The 20822-nt window shown below is 43.5% G+C and overlaps 2 protein-coding genes across 2 annotated transcripts; both read right to left on the minus strand.

Moving 5' to 3' along the window:
• Positions 1-35: 35 nt before the first annotated feature.
• ston1 (stonin 1) lies at positions 36-6051 on the minus strand. Its single transcript, XM_028988499.1, has 4 exons — positions 5881-6051; positions 1388-3317; positions 689-891; positions 36-605 (listed from the first exon to the last, which is right to left on the minus strand). The coding sequence occupies exons 2-4, from the start codon at positions 3249-3251 to the stop codon at positions 540-542; spliced, it is 2133 nt and encodes a 710-aa protein (XP_028844332.1). The 5' UTR covers positions 3252-3317; positions 5881-6051; the 3' UTR covers positions 36-539.
• Positions 6052-6690: 639 nt separating this feature from the next.
• Positions 6691-20261, minus strand: ppp1r21 (protein phosphatase 1, regulatory subunit 21). Its single transcript, XM_028988498.1, has 22 exons — positions 19640-20261; positions 18790-18858; positions 18507-18653; positions 18303-18404; positions 18063-18227; positions 17521-17579; positions 17228-17322; positions 17024-17076; positions 16694-16843; positions 16501-16602; positions 16337-16425; positions 15322-15458; positions 14888-14980; positions 12527-12654; positions 11420-11572; positions 11150-11242; positions 10609-10872; positions 9265-9300; positions 9005-9121; positions 8465-8563; positions 8261-8389; positions 6691-7973 (listed from the first exon to the last, which is right to left on the minus strand). Exons 1-22 carry the CDS (start codon positions 19691-19693, stop codon positions 7944-7946), a joined length of 2364 nt encoding a protein of 787 aa, XP_028844331.1. The 5' UTR covers positions 19694-20261; the 3' UTR covers positions 6691-7943.
• Between the last annotated feature and the right edge of the window lie 561 nt (positions 20262-20822).

Raw genomic sequence — 20822 nt, forward strand, 5'->3', positions numbered from 1 at the left:
AAAAAAAAACAATAAACCACAATGATGATTTATAGTTTAAAATATGAACAGTTTAATTAGCTTGGTCCATAATTTTACCAAAAATACACATATGACTGCATATACAGTACTTATAAAGTCACGTGGTTACAGTTCACATTAATAATAAATTCATTTGGTATGGTTAGTACCCAAATCTTGATTTTGCTAGTGCTCAGATAAATCTTTTCAGCTTCTTTTAAATACGGAGACACCAAAAATCCACCGTTCTCATTATCTCCAACTGTCATAATTAGAACACAAGCCGTCTATTAGTAATTAGCAAAAAGTATAAAGTGCAATGCATCTGTAATGCTGAGAATATAAATGTGTCACCATGCTGTGGCTTCATATTCTTAAGTTAGACACAATGGTGGTTGTTCATGCTGTGCTGTTGTAAATTAAACCACAGTACAAAGTCAACATGAAGGTGCACATCCCAGTTACTTTGAGTACAACTTTTCCCCGTCTTAAATCGAGATTGTGTTGGCAAGTTGGTCACTTTTTTTGTGCATCATGCATCACTGTGTCATGCAGTTTGCTCGTCTCTGTGTTTCTGTCTCAATCCACTTCTGTTCTATTTCCACCTAAGGAGAATGCACACGTCACATTAATATCATATAAACACTACTTGGAACGTTATATACAGAATACTTGGCCATGTCCTTACCTGAAAATGGTAGAATGATTTGCTGCTCACGTGCTTTTGGGGCTGAATGTCACTCTCTGTGCCGAGAGACTTCACTTTTGTTTTGGACACGACTGTGTCTGCTACCTCACACTCAATAGTGACAAATGGATACCAATCATTGGGGATCTCCTGATCAGACCCAAGTTCCAACTTGCAGGACAAGGAGTGTGGATAGTCCAGTGCTGTAAAGAGGAAAGAAGAAACATGTCAGTGTTCCTGCTCCACCACCAGAGGGCGCACAATTACTGTATACACTGAAAAAAGTAAAAACTACCATGACCTGAAATCTGGAGACACTCAGGGTTAAGTGTCTTGCTCAGGGACACAATGAACCTGTGACTTTGTGATCTACCTGATCATATGCGAGCATGTTACTACATTTACATTCACAGCATTTATCAGGCGCCCTTATCCAGAGCGACTTACAGTCAATAGTTACAGGGACAGTCCCCCCCTGGAGCAATTTAGGGTTAAGTGTCTTGCTCAGGGACACAATGATAGTAAGTGGGATTTGAATCTGGGTCTTCTGGTTCATAGGCGAGTGTGTTACCCACTAGGCTACTACCACCCTACCATTCTAAACCTCACATTTAATCCTTTAAACAATTATCAAGTCGTTCTTTCAGAATATTCTTAATCATACTTTGTCAAGAACAATAAATAGCCGAGGATTCTTACCCACGTTCTTAGCAGGGAGCCTGTCAATCCTCCAAACAATCGCGCCGTACACATTTTCATACTTGACTGTACCAAAAGTCACCTGCATCGCAGGATGAGATTCCAGCAAATTTACTGAGCCCAGGCACGTGTTCCTGTTCATGCGGGCCTTTAGAGACTTCTGTCGCAGCAAAGACACCGTACGGGACGCCTTGATCCATTTCCCTGGCACGGGCACGCGGATCAGCACGTTCTCACACAACGGCTGTGCCTCAGACGTCCCTCCCGGACAGGGAAAGGAGGAGGACAAATTTAGGAAGGCCTGCAGCTCCACGTAAGCCCCCTGCACGGCGACCGAGGCCTTCACGGAGAACGGCGGTGCGCTGCATCCGAAGGACGACGTCTTGTAGCGCGCGAGCTCTATTCTGCAAGCTTCGGGCGGCGAGAACCTCACCAGCCGCGACTTCTGGAACTCTGCCTGTTTGACGCACTTGTGGAAGTAGCACTCTGCGATTTCCATCCAGACCTCATCGCCTTCCTCGCTTCCATAGCTGGAGTCTCTGCTTAGCAACCCAAGGTCATTCAAAGCCATGAAGCATTCCCCCGCGCCGTTGAGGAAGGCCAGGCAGTGGATCCTTGTGATCGCCGCCATTTCCAGCACAGCCCCGTCCTTGTCCAGCCTCATCCATACGTGATCTGCTATCTGTATCGCGAGTTCCTGCTCCTCATAGTGCTTGCGTTGCTGGCGGGGAGGCGAGAGCTTCATCAGTTCCTCCTCGATGGACATTACCAGGTCCTCCATGTCCCCATGTTCGGTGGTCCCAAACTTCAACAACTGTTCCACCTCCGCCTCGTGGATCACCTCGGGCTTTGGGTGGTAGCGTTTGCGCTCCGCGTAAGAGACATGCTCTACCTTCACGGTGTGGATTTTACGTGGCTCCCCATAGCTTTCCAACTTCGGACCCGAGAGACGAAACTGTGGCTGAAGCTGAACTTCCTTGAATGGCTTGTCCAGGCCTTTCTCATAGTACATCTGCAGGATCCCTCCAGGTAGCAGCTGCAAGTAGATGGGTCCCCACTGGCGGGAAGACATCCTGTTCTTTTTCTCGGGGATCCTCAACATCAGGGCCCATCCATTTGTCTGCTGGCTGCAGAACAGTCCCTGCGGCAGAAAGGGAGATGGCTTTTTTGTTACCTCAGTGTCTCTGTCCCATTCCGAGTCAGGACCCCTACTCTCTCTTTCTTCCACAACTCCACTCTCCTCATCCCCTTCATTGGCACGCAGACGCTCCAGCTTGTGGCAGATGTAGGAGTAGGAATTTTGAAGATGCGCCGCCGGGGGTGGCTCATAACCTTCTTTGGTCCGAATGAAGAAACGGGGCAAGCTGGTGCCTGACTCGGAAGAGTCGGAAGAAGAGCTCCCAGACTCTAGGTTGTGCCTGCTCTCTTCCCAGAAGGGACTGCAATGGCCTGGGTCATCCTCAAACAGAGGGAAGGGACTGGTGTTCTCCGATGTTGATGGAACCATGGTTTTTCCAGGAACTGGCAAGGCCGCGCTCGTGGATGAGGTGACGGAGAGGCCCTGTTGCCCCCTGGAGCCAAAATGGAAGGGGGAAGCGCTAGAAGGAGTCTCGTTGACCGGCGTGCACAATGGGGTGTTGCTAGGCACACAGGAGCTGCCATTCAGGCTGAAGTACAATTGAGGAGATGCGAGGGGGCTGCTGAGGCTCCGCGATGGATCACCTGGTGGCGGGAGCAACAGCTTCAGGCCATTGGGTCGCGGTATGGAGCCCGGGCTTGGTGTTGAGGGTGTTTTCAGGTGTTTTTGGGGTGAAGAGAGAGGAGTCCCCTCATCCTCAAAGGTTACCCAATTAGGATGGTTCATTGAGAACTTCAGACTTCAGCAAACACAGTTTCTTGGTTTAATGTGTTTATCCACCAAAATTGGTATCTGTTCAGAATGGGAAAAAAAAATATATTAGACACTAATATACAAGTGCAGCCAGAAGAAAAAGTAATTCCAATTCCAATATATAGACAGTGTGGTGTGTGCTTAAAATGGAAAAACTGCCACTACTGCAGCTGGATGATGCCAGATGGATGCCAGCCAACCTCCATCATGATTGTTAATTTAATTATTCAATTGCACGACAAGTTTCTGGCTCCTTTTAGATTCCATTTCAACCAGTTTTCTCCGGTTTGAAATGGAAACATCTGGAGCAGCGCAAAATGTGCTACTCGAGCCCAAAATCTTGTTAGCGAGATGTCGAAAGGGAAGGAATAAAATGTGCACTGCTGCCACATTCCATATGTCCACCTAAGTAGCCCCGAGGAAATGTTTAAATATAGTAGCCTGAATCAGCTGCTGAGTAACGTCTGTCTGGTCCTGCTTAGTAAAGATTCAGCAGTAAAGGGACATTTTACACAATTAGGTTGGCAAATGCCCACAGTCTCTGTTAACCAGTTGATTTATATTCTAGCTATACAGGTATGAAGATCAGATGTGGACTACAAAGCACTGATGCACGTTGCTCTGAATAAGGGCGTCTAGACGATTCTCTAGGTGATGTATGGGACATTTTGACAAAAACAAGTATCTTTATCCCCACTAGTGGTCAGAACTATGACCAAGGGAAAGTGAAGATATTGTCATTGTGAGACACTGCAGCACAACTTTACTTTACTTTACTTAGCAGACGCTTTTATCCAAAGCGACTTACAAGAGGAAGACACCAGCAATTCTCGTTCGGTTTCTATAGATTTTGAGTTACAAAACTATGAGCCCCGATAAGGCATAACTTGTCAGGAAAAGAACACAACGAAATGTGTCCTCTGCTTTTAACAATCACCCTTGGTAACCACTAGGCCACCACTGCCCGTGTACGTAGTACTTGTCGTGCTTTACTACTGGGTAGTTCAATATAAAGTTATGACAAAAGCCATACAGGCAGTTTGAAAACTTGCCACGTGATGCACGGGACACTTGTTAAAACCAACTTCCACAATAAAATTCTGTAAACTCTATGAGCATTCAGACAAAACAATTGCACCAAATATTTCACTGAATAATGGGTGTCAAAACTGAGCAATACAATTATCAGTAGTATCTAATATTAAAACACATGTTTGATGAGAGCAGATAAAAGTTCGGTTTCAGCCAGCCTGAAATCAGTGCTTTTGGTGGCGCTTTCCCTTTTTATAAAAGTATAAATCACCAAACAGTGATGACAGCTTCGCTAAATACGAAGAGGAAGAAGAAAGAACACCGGTGGTGTGTGTGTGTGTGTGTGTGGGAGAGGGAGGGGGGTGGAGTGTGTGCTTCTCTGGGGAAAAGCTAACAGGCAGAATCAGAGAGAGGGACAGAAATGACCCAGATCCAGTCCCCACTGAATAAGGAGCGCAGAGAAACCAGGAGGTTGGAGGCCAAGCAAGGCATTCCACGCATTCCTCCGGGACGATCTCCGCGCACACAGGAAATACCACGACTATCTTCAGCACCTTCACAGTTACCAACAAACGCCTGTCAAAGTCCACTGAAGTACTACAGCGACAGCACCATTCTGGACACGTGCATGATGGGTACGGTCCCTATACCGCCAGCCGGAAGTGAAAGTGATTATTCGACATGCGTGATCCGCTAGGCCGCCATCGCGTGTGTGCAGGCGGGATTGTTGGCATCGGTCGGTTTCCGGGTCCTGTTTACACTCCAGCGTTATCAGCCAGGGGTCAAGTCCAGGTCACGCTGCTGTGCAAGAGGCAGATATGAGCACTGGACCCACGTCGGCGCCGACGACGCAGCCCAGCGGTACAACCTGGTACAAAAGGTGTAGAATGTGTTTATTTCATCTTATCTAGTGTTAGATGTGGGTCCTAAACCCAAAAGTCAGATAAATGTCAGCATCTGTGAGTTTCGTGGTTGATGACCTGGACTTGACCCCTGGCCAGACATGCTCAACTTTGCCTTTATTCCCATTATTATCCGCATATGATGCACACTGCTGTGCTGAGTGTGGAATTCCATGAAATGAAACACTGAATACAGAAACGCGTCTGAGGGAAATTATTCATTTCGGGCAAAACGACAAAACAAAGAAAGATCCACCTCTTCAACTGGAAAAGTAAAGAGCTGCTGGAATGTCGCGTGGGATGTACAAATATATAAAAGAAGGATGTTTTATCTAAAAAAAAAAAAAAAAAAGAGATCGGGGACGAATCATTTATAGCCGGGACGGAAGGAAGGAAAGAAGGATGGAAGGATGGACATTTAAAGAGTCTCGAAGTTCAGCCTCGTTCGCTAGTGTGGCTATTTTGCACGGTTCCGAACGAACAGAATCCAGTTGTGTTTTAATGAGAAGAAGTTTATTCCCTAAACTGCGCCACAAGTCCGCACATTTTAGTTCGAAAGGGAAAAAGAGGTCTAAAAGCATTTGTACACGTCGGCCTCCGAGTTTTAAAAGCCCTTCCCTGGAACTTTTTTAAAAGTGTCCCCGAGGAAAGTAAAACGCGCCACTCACCCGGACTTCTCGCTGCTCGCTGGGTAAAATCCTCGGGCCGACGTTACATGACGGTGGACGCGGGGCGAAGCCGCTGTTGTTCCGCTGGCCGGGTTTCGTTCAAGATGGCAGGGGACCGGAGCACCGCAGGCCGCCCACTCGCCCCCTCCCGCGTCCCGCGTCCCGCACACGCGCACTCGCTCCCCATCTTTCACGGCGGCGGGGGGGGGGTCATATACATGCACTGAGGTCACCCGAGAGCACCAACCGTATTTATGAGGGTGGTGGTAGCCTAGTGTGTAACACACTCGCCTATGAACCAAAAGACCCAGGTTCAAATCCCGCTTACTACCACTGACATTGACACTTAACCCTACGTTGCTCCAGGGAGACTGTCGCTGTAACTACTGATTGTAAGTCGCTCTGGATAAGGGCGTCTGATGGCAAGTTAGTGACCGTGTAAGAGAGAGCAGTTTATTTTAATAATAATCTGGATTTGGATTAGAACCTGTTTCATGTCCCATCTCCTGTTCGGTGAAATGTAGTGTCCAGCCTTTTCAGTGTCAAAATTGCTTGGATTCTAATAGGTTGGCTAAGCTGCCAGGAGAACATTTATTCCTCCTCACCCCATGTAACAGACAACGGTGAGACCAAGTGTTAACAATGGCCTAGTTTTCAGATTTTGAAGGTTTTGGCAAAGGATATCAAAGAGAAAAAAAAAAAAAAAAAGTTTCCGAACAAACAGTGATTTTGACAGTACCACTAGCCCACTTTATACTGTAGAATAAATAATAATAAAACACTTTAAATAGGGGAATAAAAACATGGAGCTAGGTCTTTTAATTACTTTACTTCTGACTTGCTTTGAGTACATTTTGGTGATACACACGGTTAATAAGATGTGCCGGCAACCTATTTGCATTTGGACTCCTCAAGGCAGTAAACACCGTAGTAAACTCGGGCGTCCAGGTCTGCTGAACTACCATGCAACTGAAAGAGCCGTTTTAGATTCCACTGCAGAAAGTTTGCCAACACACCAGCACATAGACTTGCATTTATAATGGAATAGGATATACTGCTCAGCATCAAATCTCTATTATAGACATAACAAGTGGTAGCTATGGTTTTTACTTTTCACCCCTCTTCGTATTCCGGTGCTCTCGATCAGCAGTGATTCTTATAATCAGCACATAAACCAAAAAACAATTATAATAATTTCATTGGTTCAGCTACACATTCAGAGCCTGTGTTTGAAATTCCTATGCTCATACATTATTAAAAAAATTAATCACACGGTACAACAACCGTGTTTTTGTATAAGTACGTTATACAAAATGAAAGTGTATTGTTCACATTTAAACCCTTTTAATCTGTCGAAGGTTCCCAGGTTTAGAAGACAGGTTAAATCAGTGCACATCCAACAATATCCACACTGGATATCCTGGAAAATATCAGTATCTTCTACTTCTGGATATTTCCTCTCTTGTAGAACATGGGAGTGTATGGACAACCAGATGAAGAAGAGTGTAAAAAGCAGCTGATTGAGAGGAATGTGTGACTAATCATGGACTTTTTATATTGTACACTCATAAGCAGCCACGTCTATTTCCATAAAACTGTCATACAAATATAAAAATAAAAATAAAAAAAAAAAATGCCTCACTATTTCTCTCTCACACACAATGAACAAAGGCATTCTCCCATCGTATTCACATGTTAAAAACCCACACATAGAACAGAAGTGCATTCCAGTAACTTCACCACCTCGATTGTATGTGGACATGAAACTTCACACGCCTCCAACACACCAGTAAACCAGGCCACACATCTGGGCAGCGCTGTCATGTCTTTGGCGGGCCAGTGCAGATCTGCGGAAGTCAGGGAGCGCTTCACAAATAGTTCGCGTTTGCATGGGAACACGAGAGCCAAGGAGTACCTTCCCATTCAGTTCGTGTGCAGGTAGTGGTCGAGTGGTGTGTGCATGCATGTACGCTCTCTTTAATTGTCTCTGGTTGTGGGAAGCGCCAGAGAGGACACTGCTGTGGTGGACTAGTAGAACACACCTCCTGTTGACAAGCTCAGCACTACCGGCCCTTGTTCTTCTTAGAGTTTCCCTGAAGGAGAATCAGAAATTATGCAGCATAGCAAAGGACCAAATCCCAGTCATTTTAATTTACGCATGTGTTAATGTTATTAGTAAGTACACTGCTTCATTTTCTCTTACATACCTGTAGCTTATAATATATAAATATATATTAAAATATTTTTTATATATTTATAAGTCTGCATCAGAAAAAAAAAAAAAAACTTTCTAAACTTTTGAATGGTAGTGTATCATAAACACTGTTATATGACCATATACGCAGGTCTGTGTGAAATGAACAAATGTGGACGGGCTGACCTTGTTCCCCAGTTTGAGTGTATCAATCTCTTCTCTCTGCTTGCTCAGGGTGTCATTCATGCTGCACAGATGGTCACTCATCATGCTCAGCTGATCCTCGTAGCTGCGCTTTGTGGTGGTCAGTTCATCCTGTGAGGGTGAAAGGGTGCCATGTTAATTTGTCTCAATTTGTGTTTGTGCGCAATTGTCTTTTCGTCTCCGTACCTGCAGTCGTAGGATGTTCTCTTTGGCCTGCTTAACATCTTCACTCAGAGCCTCGCGGGATTTTTCTGCGATGGCCAGGCGCTTGGCTAGAGCGCGACACTGAAGGAGGCAGAAACTGACGTCATCACAAGCTTTAACCCAGCAGTTTGAAGGTTATGTTAAAAAAAATCTTTCCATTAAAGGTGCAACATGAAACAATGGTTAGATGCAAATAGTGCCTTGAACGACAAAGGCAACACTAAATGAGCTAAATTAAGACCGTTGGTTCAACTATACAAAATTACACAATTTAAGGATCTGAACGAACAAAGGGAAGAACGAATAAATGTCTGGTACAGCTGCTGGTTCAGGATGTCACACATAATGAAAAGCAGAATACAAAAGAAATGTAGTGAAATAGAAACAAAGGGGAAATCTGCCTGGAGGGGAAACAAGGTGTATTTTTATCTAGTGCGTTTCCTCCTCTTCTGCTGCGGGGGGGAAACCACATCAGCAGGGTGTTATTAAAGTGCTCAGCCCGTCACTGGCGTGGGCTCCTACCTCCGCATGGAAATTCACAGCCTTACTGTCGGACAGCTGCAGCTGCATGGTGAGCTCTGCTACGCGGGCCATGTAGTGGGATTTAATCAAATGTTCCCGTGACTCTTCATCACTCACCTACACACAAAAAAAAGATGGAAGGGTGAGAGAGACTAAGGGTTTATTTATGCAAAGCCAACAAATGCAGTCAAATAGGACCACAAATGTTCCTAGTGATCAGTTAAACAATCATTTTAACAGTTTACTAAAAAGGCACTTACATGTTCACTGCAGGATGTTGTGGTCAGCATGCCAATCTGATTGGAGGAGGGAGGAGAAAGAAAAAAAGAATGCGCAATGATAAAGAACCCGTTTCTTACACTGATATTTAACCCTCCCAAACATAATCAAAGCATGTATTATATATTAGCTGATATAATATTTTTAAAAGAATGTAATTTATAATATTCAATTATTGTGAGTATTCTTATGTTGTGAACAAAATTGTAGATTAAACTGTATTCACATCTTGATCCAAAGACAACAAGCCTAAAATCAGGGTATATCAAGGAAGACTTTTATTTTTATTTTTTTTTAGGCCAATTTCATCCAATTTAAGACCGTTCATCAGGGTTGTCAACTTAATTTGTCCAAGGATCAGCGTTTTTCTCAGCAGACATGCTCATGAGGGCCACATGCTCTTCTAAATGTCATGTTTACTTGCAGAGAGCCACTAGGGGTACAGGTGATTTCGGTTTCTTATTTGTGAGTCATTTCCATACTGCATCTAGAATCCGATTCAGTAATATCAGATAAAGGTTTGTATTAGTTATAATTTTTTTAATATTATTTATTTATATTCTGCTTTTTTTTTTTTTTTTTTTTTTTTAAGAAGAACTCCCACTCTCAGAATATGTCCGCCAGCGAATGCAGAATTTAGCCATCTAGTTCCATAGACATCCATTCATTTTCCATTGGGGGACCAGATGGAAAGCTCTGGTAGGGCAGATGTGGCCTGTAGGCAGCCTGTTGACTATCACTGCCCTACATTCACAACTGCTGCGCACCTGAAAAAGTCCCCCTTTCCCCCACACACACAACTGAAAAATGTTGGTGGTTCTGCTAATTCCAATCTCATAAATAAAAATGCAAAACACATATTACAAATTCACCAAATCATTTAAAGGTTACCAATTAATTACAAAAATTAATAAAAAAATGCAGACCCAATTAATTTTTTTTGTCATGTTTAGACCTTTAAACATTAAATTTCTTAAATGATATTTAAGGCCTTTTGAAAAATCCAATTAAAGACTTTTTAAGGATCTGCAGATGCCCTGTAAAATGTTTTATTTTCATTTAACCAGTCCTACAGTCTCAAGTTTGTGTAAAGTAAAAAAAAAAAAAAAAACTACTGTGTTGTGTGAAATCCACTAGCCAATCAGGTTATAAAATTAAACAGAATCTGTAGCTTGTTTCTAAACTTCCGGACATGCTGGAAAGGTTAATACATGTCATTTTCATGTATGGTACGTACATTTAGATGACATGCTCTGTTTGCTTTTGTTCAGTGCTATAGCTTTCAAATTAGATTCAGAGAAACCTCCATCCTATGTTGTACACACCAGGCTAGTGTTTTGAGAGGCTTCCTTGCTGCCCATCTTGTCCTCTGCCTCTCCGTCCTGCTGACTGGCCGTTGCTACACAGTCCTTCACAGGGGCAGGGCTGGGGGTAACAACACAGCCCCTCAGGGCTGCAGACAGCTGGGCTTCCAGCTCAGAGATTCGCTGGTTCTCCTTCTCCAAGCGAACACGGCCCAGTTGAGCCTCAAGCAGCCAGTGCTCCTTCTCCTGCTCCAGACGGGCAATTTTTTCAAGACTCTGCTGCACCTGTGGGATGAAAAGAAGAAAATAAGAGAAACAATCTTCAGAAACAAACAATATATTTATGCATAAAATAATAACCTATTAATAACATGAGTAATAAGGAATAACTGTAATTAGAATAATACACTCAATTTATTTATTGTGTACCCATCAAAAGCAGCAACAATCTATCAATTAAGAGATGTTTCCACTAAGTCGATCATTTCTTGAAGGCAAAGTTCTAGTTATCTCGAAGAGTTGCAGTTAATGACATTGGAGGTAACTGGGTGGAGGTCTGTACCTGCTGGGTGAGGCCTTCTCGGCTCTCTGTAGAGCTGGTCAGGATGCGGCGGTTTGTAAGAGCCTCTTTGTAGGGCACAGACTCAGGCTTTGCCTGAGTAAACATCAGTCATAAAGCATCAGGCAAGACAAGAACACCACCCACAAATAACAAAAAGAGAAAACTAAATCCAAACAATGCAAACCCCAGCCAATGGCACCGCAGTGTTAATGCAGATGAATATAGGTCTGATGGGAAGAGGTGGAATGAGTCAAGGCCAGGTCTACAGACCTTCCTCAAAGCCTGCATGAAGGACGTTGCTTGCTTCTTGTTAGCCAGCATACTCTCGGCCTGAAGGGGGTTGAGGGTCCCAGATCCTCCTCTTGGCCCATAGCCAGCAGATGATGTAAAAAAATCCAGATTGTTGCTGAAGAATATAGCAATCTGAAATAAAAATCACGTTTTGTGGAGGGATAAGTCTAAATGCAGCAGAATGATGAGCTGAAAAACAGAAATTGAGGAAATCAGCTCAGACATGGAGTCTTGCACTGAGTGTTAAAGGGATCCTAGCTTCACTCACACATCCGCAAATACACAGAGAGTAGGAATAGTGTTGGCTTCTCTCCTTCCTCTGCAGCCCTAACTCATCTCACACCGAACAGAACATTCCCTGCTGCTCTTTGAGCCGGATGTTATTCACAAAAAGTGGACTCTCACCGCCGGAGACATGACAACAGTCTGCACGTCAAAACAACTTAATTCCGCTCGTGCCAAGTACTGAAATGCATTAGCAAAATCACCACTCAAGCCGGCACACATCGAGCTATGGTGAACGCAGTGTCCACTAGGCAACTACATGTTTTATAGAGTAGATCAGCAGCAGACACGTTTCGTCTAGAAGGCCATGTTGGGAAGTAAAGTAACAAATGTAGTGCAGTGTCCATCGTAAATCTGTTGGCACCCACGTGCGGCTAAACCAAGCATGCCTTGGATTACGTGGGAGGACAGGATTTGACGGGTTTCTGTGCACAAGCTATAAAAACAGGAGCACTCATAAACCACACTTATCTGAAAGGCTCCAAACTAGGCCTGACAGTACTGAGGAAAACCAAGATAAACTTAATGTTTCTGCTACTGGTCTAAAAATGTACATCAGCACATTTGTAACATTTAACAGTACCCAAACCAAATGCCAGTGAAATAGTAGACCCTGATACTCTTCCAACATTAGTCCAGTATGCCACTATTCCTATTCCTAAAAGTAACAAAACTATTCTGAAGCCTTCAGCATGTTAGTGTGTGATATTTGAATGTGGTATTCACAAGATCTTTAGGAAATACTGTAATCTGAATTATTCCACACAATATACGACCATCCATAAGAGCTCCTGTCAGTACCTTTCCAGTGCTGTTGGTCAATGAGCCCAGGGAGGACAGAAGACACTCATTAGTGGTGCGCAGCTTCTGGGTAACGGTGGGCAGATCCTGCTCCAGACTGGCCTTCTGACTGTAATGCTTTGACATCTCTGCAAAGGATCAGCATAAAAGGTGAAGAAAAGGATGAGAGCGCACATAAAACTCAGCAGCATATACTCATGTAATTTACCCCCATAACAAATATAATTTAGAATGTATTATATATTCATACATTATATATAACATATGTTTAGTTAAGAGTTGAATGACTCTCATAGTATGATTAACTTGAACTAAACATGTTATACATAATGTGTGTGTTTTTTATATATATATATATATATATATATATTACATTAATATATTTGAGAAAAATACATATATCAGTATATTCTGTGTGTGTGTGTGTGTGTGTGTGTGTGTGTGTGATTATATCTAACGTGTAAATATTTTATCATATCTTTAGTTGGAACAACAGATATTACACTTTGATACAATATAGTCAGTATGCAGCTTGTATAACAGTGTAAATTTGTTGCCCCCCTTAAGGTAATTGAACACACAGCTATTAATGTCAAAAGAACAATAGTGAGTACACCCCTAAGTGCAAATGTCCAAATTGTTCCCAATTTTCCCTCCACGGTGTCATGTGACTCATTAGTGTTACAAAGTCTTGGGTGTGAATGGGGAGCAGGTTTTTGACGGGAAAGACAAAAAAAAAAAAAAAAAAAAGAAGAAGAATTACTGCTCTACATCAGTGCTTCTCAAATTGTGGGACTCCAGGGACCTGAGTAAAGTTAGCAGTGAGTTCTGTATTCAACAGACATTCATAGAGCTTTGCTGGATTTCCTCTCGCTTATTAAACAAAAACCTAGAAATCTCCACTTTCACAATGTAGTGTATGTCTGTGATTGTACACACATGTTGGTTTTTCAATTGCTACAGCCGATAAACTGTGAAAATGTGAAATAATACAGCCGCTCTTCCACTCCCTGCACTTTTGACTGTATGCAATGTTTCAAAATAAATATTCCAAATGGGAAGACAGGCATTGATTTAATATACATTAATATAAAGCCTTTCAGTTTGGGGGTCAAACTACATGTGTAAATTCATCCGGTGTGTGGTCTGATGAGGCCAAAATAAACCATTTGGGTCAAATGGTGTCAAGCATGTGAGGAGAACAAAGATTAGTGTGTCATGCGTACAGTCAAACATGGTGGTAGGAGTGCCATGGATTGATGGCTGCATAAGTGCTGCAGACATTAGGGAGCTACAGTTCATTGAGGAAACCTTTCCTTTCGGAAACTGGGCCGCAGGGCAGTATTCCAACATGATAACGACCCCAAACACAACAAGACCTAAACCCTACTGAGGATTTGTGAGGCATCTTCAAATGGAAGGTGGAGGAGTGCAAGGTCTGTAACACCCATTAGCGCTGTCATGTAATCATGAGGTGAAGAGGATTCCAATGGCAGCCTGTAAAGCTCTAGAGCTGAACAGCTGAACTGCATGTTCAGAGAGTTAAGGCACAGATGGAAAATAATGGTGGCCACACAGAATATTGATGCTTTGGGAACAATTTTGTACTCACTTTTGTTTCCAGCAGTTTAGATACATACATACACACACACACACACAAACACACCCCCGCTCTACAAGGGTAGCCTATAATTTTTATCATTATGTTGGGCTTCATTTTCATGGCACTAAAAGAGTAGCATGTAGAGAATGGGCTGTGCTCATTAATGGCTCTTGGCCTCCATCGCATGTGATATGTAAAGGATAATAAACAGTGGAGGCCAAATTCCATCATAAAAATAGAAGGGCTTTCTGAATATTCAATTATTCAACAATAATGTAATCCTACAGTGACTGTACTAAAATGCCAATTAGAATTTTTTTTAATTCCATTGTATTAAATGCACTACTTAGTAATTATATTATATAGTGAAAATGAACACCCCAAAGCCTGTCCCAATTCAAAGTATGACTAAGAAAAAAACTCAGTCAAACAGCAATTAGAATGAAATACAACAGGGCCGTCACTGACTGCAGTGTCACATCAATACAGACGCTGTCAATCTGAGAACAAGCAGGACCCATTTCACGCCAACTGTGCCAGCTATGCCCAGCAGCTGCATTCAGAGCCCACACAATAATGTCTATTCAGCTGAAGCCCGTAACAAATGCAATTCAACCGCAAAGCCAAAAAAAAGGCTGTTTATTTAAAAATGTTCATGCCTATCATGCCGTGGCGTGGGCTGAGAATTATGTTCAATGTAATTGGTGTATGACACCCTGTGTAAAGAGCGAAATATCAGTTCGTTGTCACTGTTGTACCTTTGGTGGCATCGTGAAGGCTATGCAGGCAGGCAGCCAGCTGGGTAAACACAGCACTGAAGCTGCTCTGGGGCATGGCATCCTGCTGAACACCTGCCAATCACACAGCTCTTATTCACAACGTGAAATAACAACATTACAATAAGATACGGTGGCCTGAGGTGATATACTCAACAATATTGTAAGCATTGCTAGCTCATCCTTTGCAACAATGATCAATTATGTCTTCTACAAATTTTGTATATATCATAATTGAAAAACATTGCTCTGTATAGTGGGAATCTCAAAATAGCGTTATAACTGAACAGCCCTAAAACTACATTAGAATGTATTCATCTATTGTGTAAGTCTGTATAATTGTTTGATAAACGACTACTGAACTGAATATGTATCAAACTGCCAAGTGTTCATCAATGAAGAAATACAAGACGTACTGGGTAAGGCCAGCAAACTGATGTAGCTCTGCAGTTTCTCGAAGACCGAGGTCACTCTCCTTATGTCTCCCTGTAGCTCCTGGTTTTTAGAGGTGAGAGAAGAGGTGCACAGAGCGGCTTCGCACTCCTCTTCAAGACTAGGTTTAAAAAGCAAGAGAGCGTTATGGCGGTGATAACATTTACATTTGGCAGACGCCGTTATCAACGTGCTTTCAAGTTATCATCGATGAAGTGATCAATTCTGGTTCATTAGGACCCCCAACTATGAATACAACCTTTTTATTCACTCTGTTGTAGATTCTGTACACAAGTTCGACAATAAGAAAGTTACAAGATGATCGAAATATTCTTTAAAGAGGAAGGTCTTTTGAAAATACTCAGTGACTGAGCTGTTCTGACCTCGAGGGGAAGTTCATTCCACCATCGAGGGGCCAAGACGGAGAAGAGTCTAGATGAATGTCTTCCTTTTACCTTTAGTGATGGGGGGACCAAGCGAGCAGTACTGGAGGCTCGGAGTATACGAGGTGCAGTGTGAGTTGTAATAAGGGCCACTAATAACCCACTAAAAGAATCCAGAACAGATATCCAAACAGAAACTACATTTGACTGGTGCTTCTTTACATGGACTGGGCACTTTTTTTTTTATTTTAATTTATTTGGATTTGTTCATATTTAGGTGTAGTTCTTCTGTATTTTTTGCTATTACATTTATAGACATGTGATAACCATAAACATCACTGACACGAATTTGCTGTCTCCAGACTCAATGTGGCCCTATTAAGTGGTTTTGAAGTCTTTGTTGAGAATAGGTATGGAGGAACCTATTTCTCATTTAAGTATCTACCCAGTACCCAGTCACAGCAGTTCATCAGGTTCTGTGCACATTTTGGCAAATGTTTGGACAATCTGGGACAACACAACCAACTGGTCCAGCTAATTTCACATCATATTCTAGTGAACTACTTCCACAAAACCCATCTACACACAAAGTTGCACATATGAATAACACACAGACCTTTTGAGTTGGTATGGAAGGATTTTCTTTAGGAAACTGGTGTAAGAACTGAAGTACTTGGAAAAATCTTGCAGCTTGTTCACGGTCTCCTAGAAGCAGACAGTATATTAAAAGGAATGATTCCTCAAGTCCCCCAGTGTGCCGTAAGGACGACATCTGCTCACCAGCACAGTAACGGTGTCCTCTGTGATGCTCTGGTGCAGCTGCAACAGACTGTCCTCTAGGGGCCTCACAAATGCAGCATTCTCATGAAGATACTGGGAGAACTGTGGCGCACAATCAGAATGCAGGGGTCAAAACACCATTAAAAATAAACCAATAAACCACCCGGCAAGGCAGTGGTAAATTACAAAGTACCTTTTGGTTGAGGGCAGAAATTGGCTCAATAGATGAATCCGAGGGGTAGATATGCACCCTCTGCTCAGTGTACGAGTGGAAGTTGAGGAGCGCTGCCACCAGATCCTGGACAAAACCGAGGGCCTGTCCTGCCACGTCACGCGCTTTCAGCTGCAAACAACATGACAACACTTTCACAATCCAGCATTACATCATCCACACACGTCCCGAGGCTATAAAACCATTGCGTTAGACTGCACAAGTGTGATTAATGCTTTTCTTTTTTGTATGGCTAGGGGAGGTGGGGGGTGGGTGTCATTCTGTGGACAGAGTGAATACAAAACATCTCACCTGGTGCCTTCGGTTGTGTGGAGGGACATTCAAGCTGTTATAATCACTGAATTCTGATGAAAGAAGAAAATATTTTCTATACTACAATAGTGGTTCACATGCCAACATTACACAAATAAGCAGGACATGTTGTGCTCAGTGTAGTTTCGGCATTAAAATTAAAGGCAGAGTGCATTATAAATGTGTGAGGATTTTAGTACTAACTGGTGTCATTGAAGGGCACTTTCTCATGGATGACACTGCTGCTTTGTTGCAGCTGACTGTTCAGCTCTATCTGGCACTTCCTCAGCTGCTGCTGACTGTGGGCAACCAGAAAAAATTGAATGAGTGAAAGAAGGCAAAAAAAAACACACACACACACACACACACACACACACACACACACACACACACACACACACACACATTTCTTTCAGAGTTAAATAACAGTTAAAAATGATTTTATGAATCTCCAAAGACACTGGCACCATATATTGAAATAATAGCAGCCAACGTACCATTCCTCTGTTCTGATACGGCACTCCTTCGACTCCCTCTCCAACGTTTGTGTCTTCACCTGTCATGGACAAATAAATTAAAAAAATTAAGCATGCAGTTTACCATTTCAAACAACAAGCATTCCTCACAGAAGTTTAGGAAAGAAAACCTAGTTTGAATTACTTTTATTGCTCTCGCTGTGAAAAACATTTAAACATGGATCACTAGAATAATATCTACAGTCTACAGAGATGGTTTCCATTTTGTCTGTACGTGTTTACATAACCATGTTCACAGCACATGTCCTATTTATTCCCTCAGTTATTTTCTACAATTAGATTTTTAAAACGCAGTTTTATGCAATGTATTGCAATGGTCACAATATATTAAATCATAAGCCCTGTCTAGAATAGCCTATCATCAGATTCTTGCCGATTCGTCCATTCAGAGGCATTATTATCTCAAACACATAACATAAGAAATCTGTCTATGAAAATTATAACTGGTCTGGTCAAGAGCATCTCTCTGATGTTCAAACTTGGGTTCTCTGCCCGTCACTCACCTCAAGACGGACCTTATCGCTCTGCAGTTTCTCAACGGTGTCCATGTACTTGCTGGTGAGGCCGTCCACCAGAGCTTGGTGCTGCTGTGACTCCTTCTCTAGCTCCTCCAGGCGAGAAGTCAACTGGGCCTCCTGACGCCGATGCTGCTCATCCGCCTCGTAAAACTGGAAGACCATCGGTGGTTCAGAGCACAGTGCAGTCTGATACATGTCTCTAGTAGAACTGCAACATTGACAGACCTGGATATGAAGTCTCTCGTTTTCCTGAATTTTCTTCTGCAGGTCCTCGTCAAACACACTTTGAGTATGAAGGTTCTGCTGGGAGGGGGAGTCACCTCTATTCTGAAGGGTCACAGCATATAAAAAAAGTGGGGTTTGTCTGAATACTCAAAAGCCACAGTCTTGTAATTTTCGGATACACTTCTCATTTTCCAAAATCTCCACCTTGTTCCTCTTTCCCTTGGCATCACTGGCAGACAGTTCCTCCTGCAGCAGCTCCACTCTCTTGGCCAGCTGCTGATTCCGAAAGTTCAGGCTGTCCATCTCCTGCTCCACTTTTCTCAAGCTTTGATCCCTCTGCTTCAGCTCATCCTGAACATGGGAACACAGAGCAGCAGCATAAGAACAGATGGTTGTGCCAAAAGCTTATCATTAGGTGTGAAGAATCCTAATTTGGAACATCATGAACAAAAAGTCCTAGGCATCTCTTGTGAGCGGTAAACCGTACCTTCAACGTTGCAGAGGCGGCCTGCTCATCAACCACAGCTTTCTTCAGAACTTGGTTCTGGGCACGGAGCTTATTGCAGAACATAGACGGGCAAAAAGAACACTGATGTCAAGTTAAATGTTTAAATGCCATTTACTGCATGGAACAGATTTTCCCAACTGGTTTGCACTACTCGTGGGAGGTTGTGCCCATTTTGGTGAAGGGAAAGGGAAGTGACTGTCATTGTGAAACACTGCAGCACAGCACACGGTGACAGAACGAAATGTGTCCGCTGCTTTTAACCATCACCCATGGTGAGCAGTGGGCAGCCATGACAGGCGCCCGGGGAGCAGCGTGTGGGGACGGTGCTTTGCTGAGTGGCACCTTGGCGGTTCGGGATTCGCACCGGCAACCTTCTGATTACGGTTCTGCTTCCTTAACCGCTAGGCAATCACTCCCCCAATTTTTAACTCTTAAAGATTGTATGCAAATAATACTTGGTGCAATAAATGTCACTGACAAGATTTAAAGCCAGCTCAACAAATACGAAATGAAGAATGACGAGGTAAGAGAAGGTTCCGATTGGCAAATAGGAAGCAGCCCTGTCCTCAGCTGACACTTCTGTAAATGCAGACTAAGCACTTTGTTCAAGTTACGCGGATTTTGTATTAACCAGACCCACAATCATCCTCAGAAGCACAATGAGCCATCATATGGTGGACAAAGTCACACTTTACTACCTGATCCTCGCCGATCCTGCAGGTTCCAGGCATCATCTTCACTTATTACCAAGACACATTCCTCATACAGATCTTACCACCAGGCTGCACTCCCTCACGGTTTCCAGTCAAGTCGGCGACACGGCCCTCACCTTCGAGTACTCCTGCGCCAGCTTAGTGTATTTTGCTTGAAGGTCTGCGGCCATGACTCCCAGGCAGCGATCCGGCTTCACAACATTGGCCGGCGCTCGCTCGGTGTGACAAGTCGGCTAAACAAGCTAACACGGTTTCGCCGAGCGCCGAGCTAGCGGTCAGTGCCTGCGACTGACATCCTAAATCCCGCACATGACAGACTGGAGAGCTGGAAAGAAACCCGGAGCTAGCGTGGCTTTAAATGGACTGCTGCGGCTTACGCGGAGGCAGCAAGCAGTGGCGGATTAACTCGCAACTCGAAACGTGCCGGGTGACGTTCACCCTTCGCGTGTTACGTTATGTTTCATTTCTACGCAGAACGTACGATTAGGCATCTACGTGGAAAATGCCGAGAGCAGACAGGCTAGTGCTAAGCATTAGCTAACTAACAGCAGCGCGTTTGGCGAGCATTAAAAGTCGACTGGCGCGCCGGGGCGAAGCTGCAGAGACAGCCCGCCACTCCGGGTTTGTTATTAAAAAACGACAATTCTGCCGCGGCCAGCGACAGCGGCATCAGCAGCGACGTCGCTGCCTCTTCCGTTCATATGTGTTTGCGCTCAGGACCAAACAACGCCGGCTTTCGTCAGGGGTCAAAGGTCAGCGCGACGGACGGGCGGGGAGAACGCTTTATTTTATTTTATTAAATTATACACGTTCTTAACCTCGCATTAAAACCTTAAATAAACGACGACATATTAATTTCACATCAAATATATCATCTGTGTAGCGCGCTAGCAGCAAGTGTTTTTTAGACTTTTTTGCAAAGGTTTGCGCACCACAAAGGTTTGTCCCCTATTATAAAAATTTCACCTTGTGAGACTAGTTAACATTAATACGAGTTCCCCGAGCCTGTCTATGGTGACACAGTAGCTGGAAATGGCGATAGGTGTAAAGGGAGCGGCAGCTCAGACAGCCGGATCTGGAATTTCTCCCCTTATGTCGTCATAAGAGGAAATTTTACCTCCCGTTTCTCATGCTTTTCCCACCCCTCCCCTAAAAAAGTAACTACACCGACCATCAGCGCTTGAAAACATGCGAAGCATTGCAATTGCTTGGTGATTGGATGTAGTTAGTTCAGTCATGCAAGACTCTGAAGAACCAGTGGATTAATTAAGTTTTATTCTGGAAACATTTGCGTCAAAC

Source organism: Denticeps clupeoides, chromosome 8 (genome assembly GCF_900700375.1).
Source record: "Denticeps clupeoides chromosome 8, fDenClu1.1, whole genome shotgun sequence".
NCBI classification, from domain to species: Eukaryota; Metazoa; Chordata; class Actinopteri; order Clupeiformes; family Denticipitidae; genus Denticeps; species Denticeps clupeoides.

Excerpts from the sequence above, each read along its gene's own strand:
- ppp1r21 (XM_028988498.1), bottom strand. The coding sequence starts at position 19,693 with ATGGCCGCAGACCTTCAAGCAAAATACACTAAGCTGGCGCAGGAGTAC. Across the intron at positions 18,859-19,639 it reads TGGCGCAGGAGTACTCGAAG|CTCCGTGCCCAGAACCAAGT; the intron begins GTGAGGGCCGTG and ends TTCTGCAATAAG. Across the intron at positions 8,564-9,004 it reads CTGTGAATTTCCATGCGGAG|TGTCGCGCTCTAGCCAAGCG; the intron begins GTAGGAGCCCAC and ends TGCCTCCTTCAG.
- ston1 (XM_028988499.1), bottom strand. The coding sequence starts at position 3,251 with ATGAACCATCCTAATTGGGTAACCTTTGAGGATGAGGGGACTCCTCTC. Across the intron at positions 892-1,387 it reads GCTCCCTGCTAAGAACGTGG|CACTGGACTATCCACACTCC; the intron begins GTAAGAATCCTC and ends TCCTCTTTACAG. Across the intron at positions 606-688 it reads AATCATTCTACCATTTTCAG|GTGGAAATAGAACAGAAGTG; the intron begins GTAAGGACATGG and ends CATTCTCCTTAG.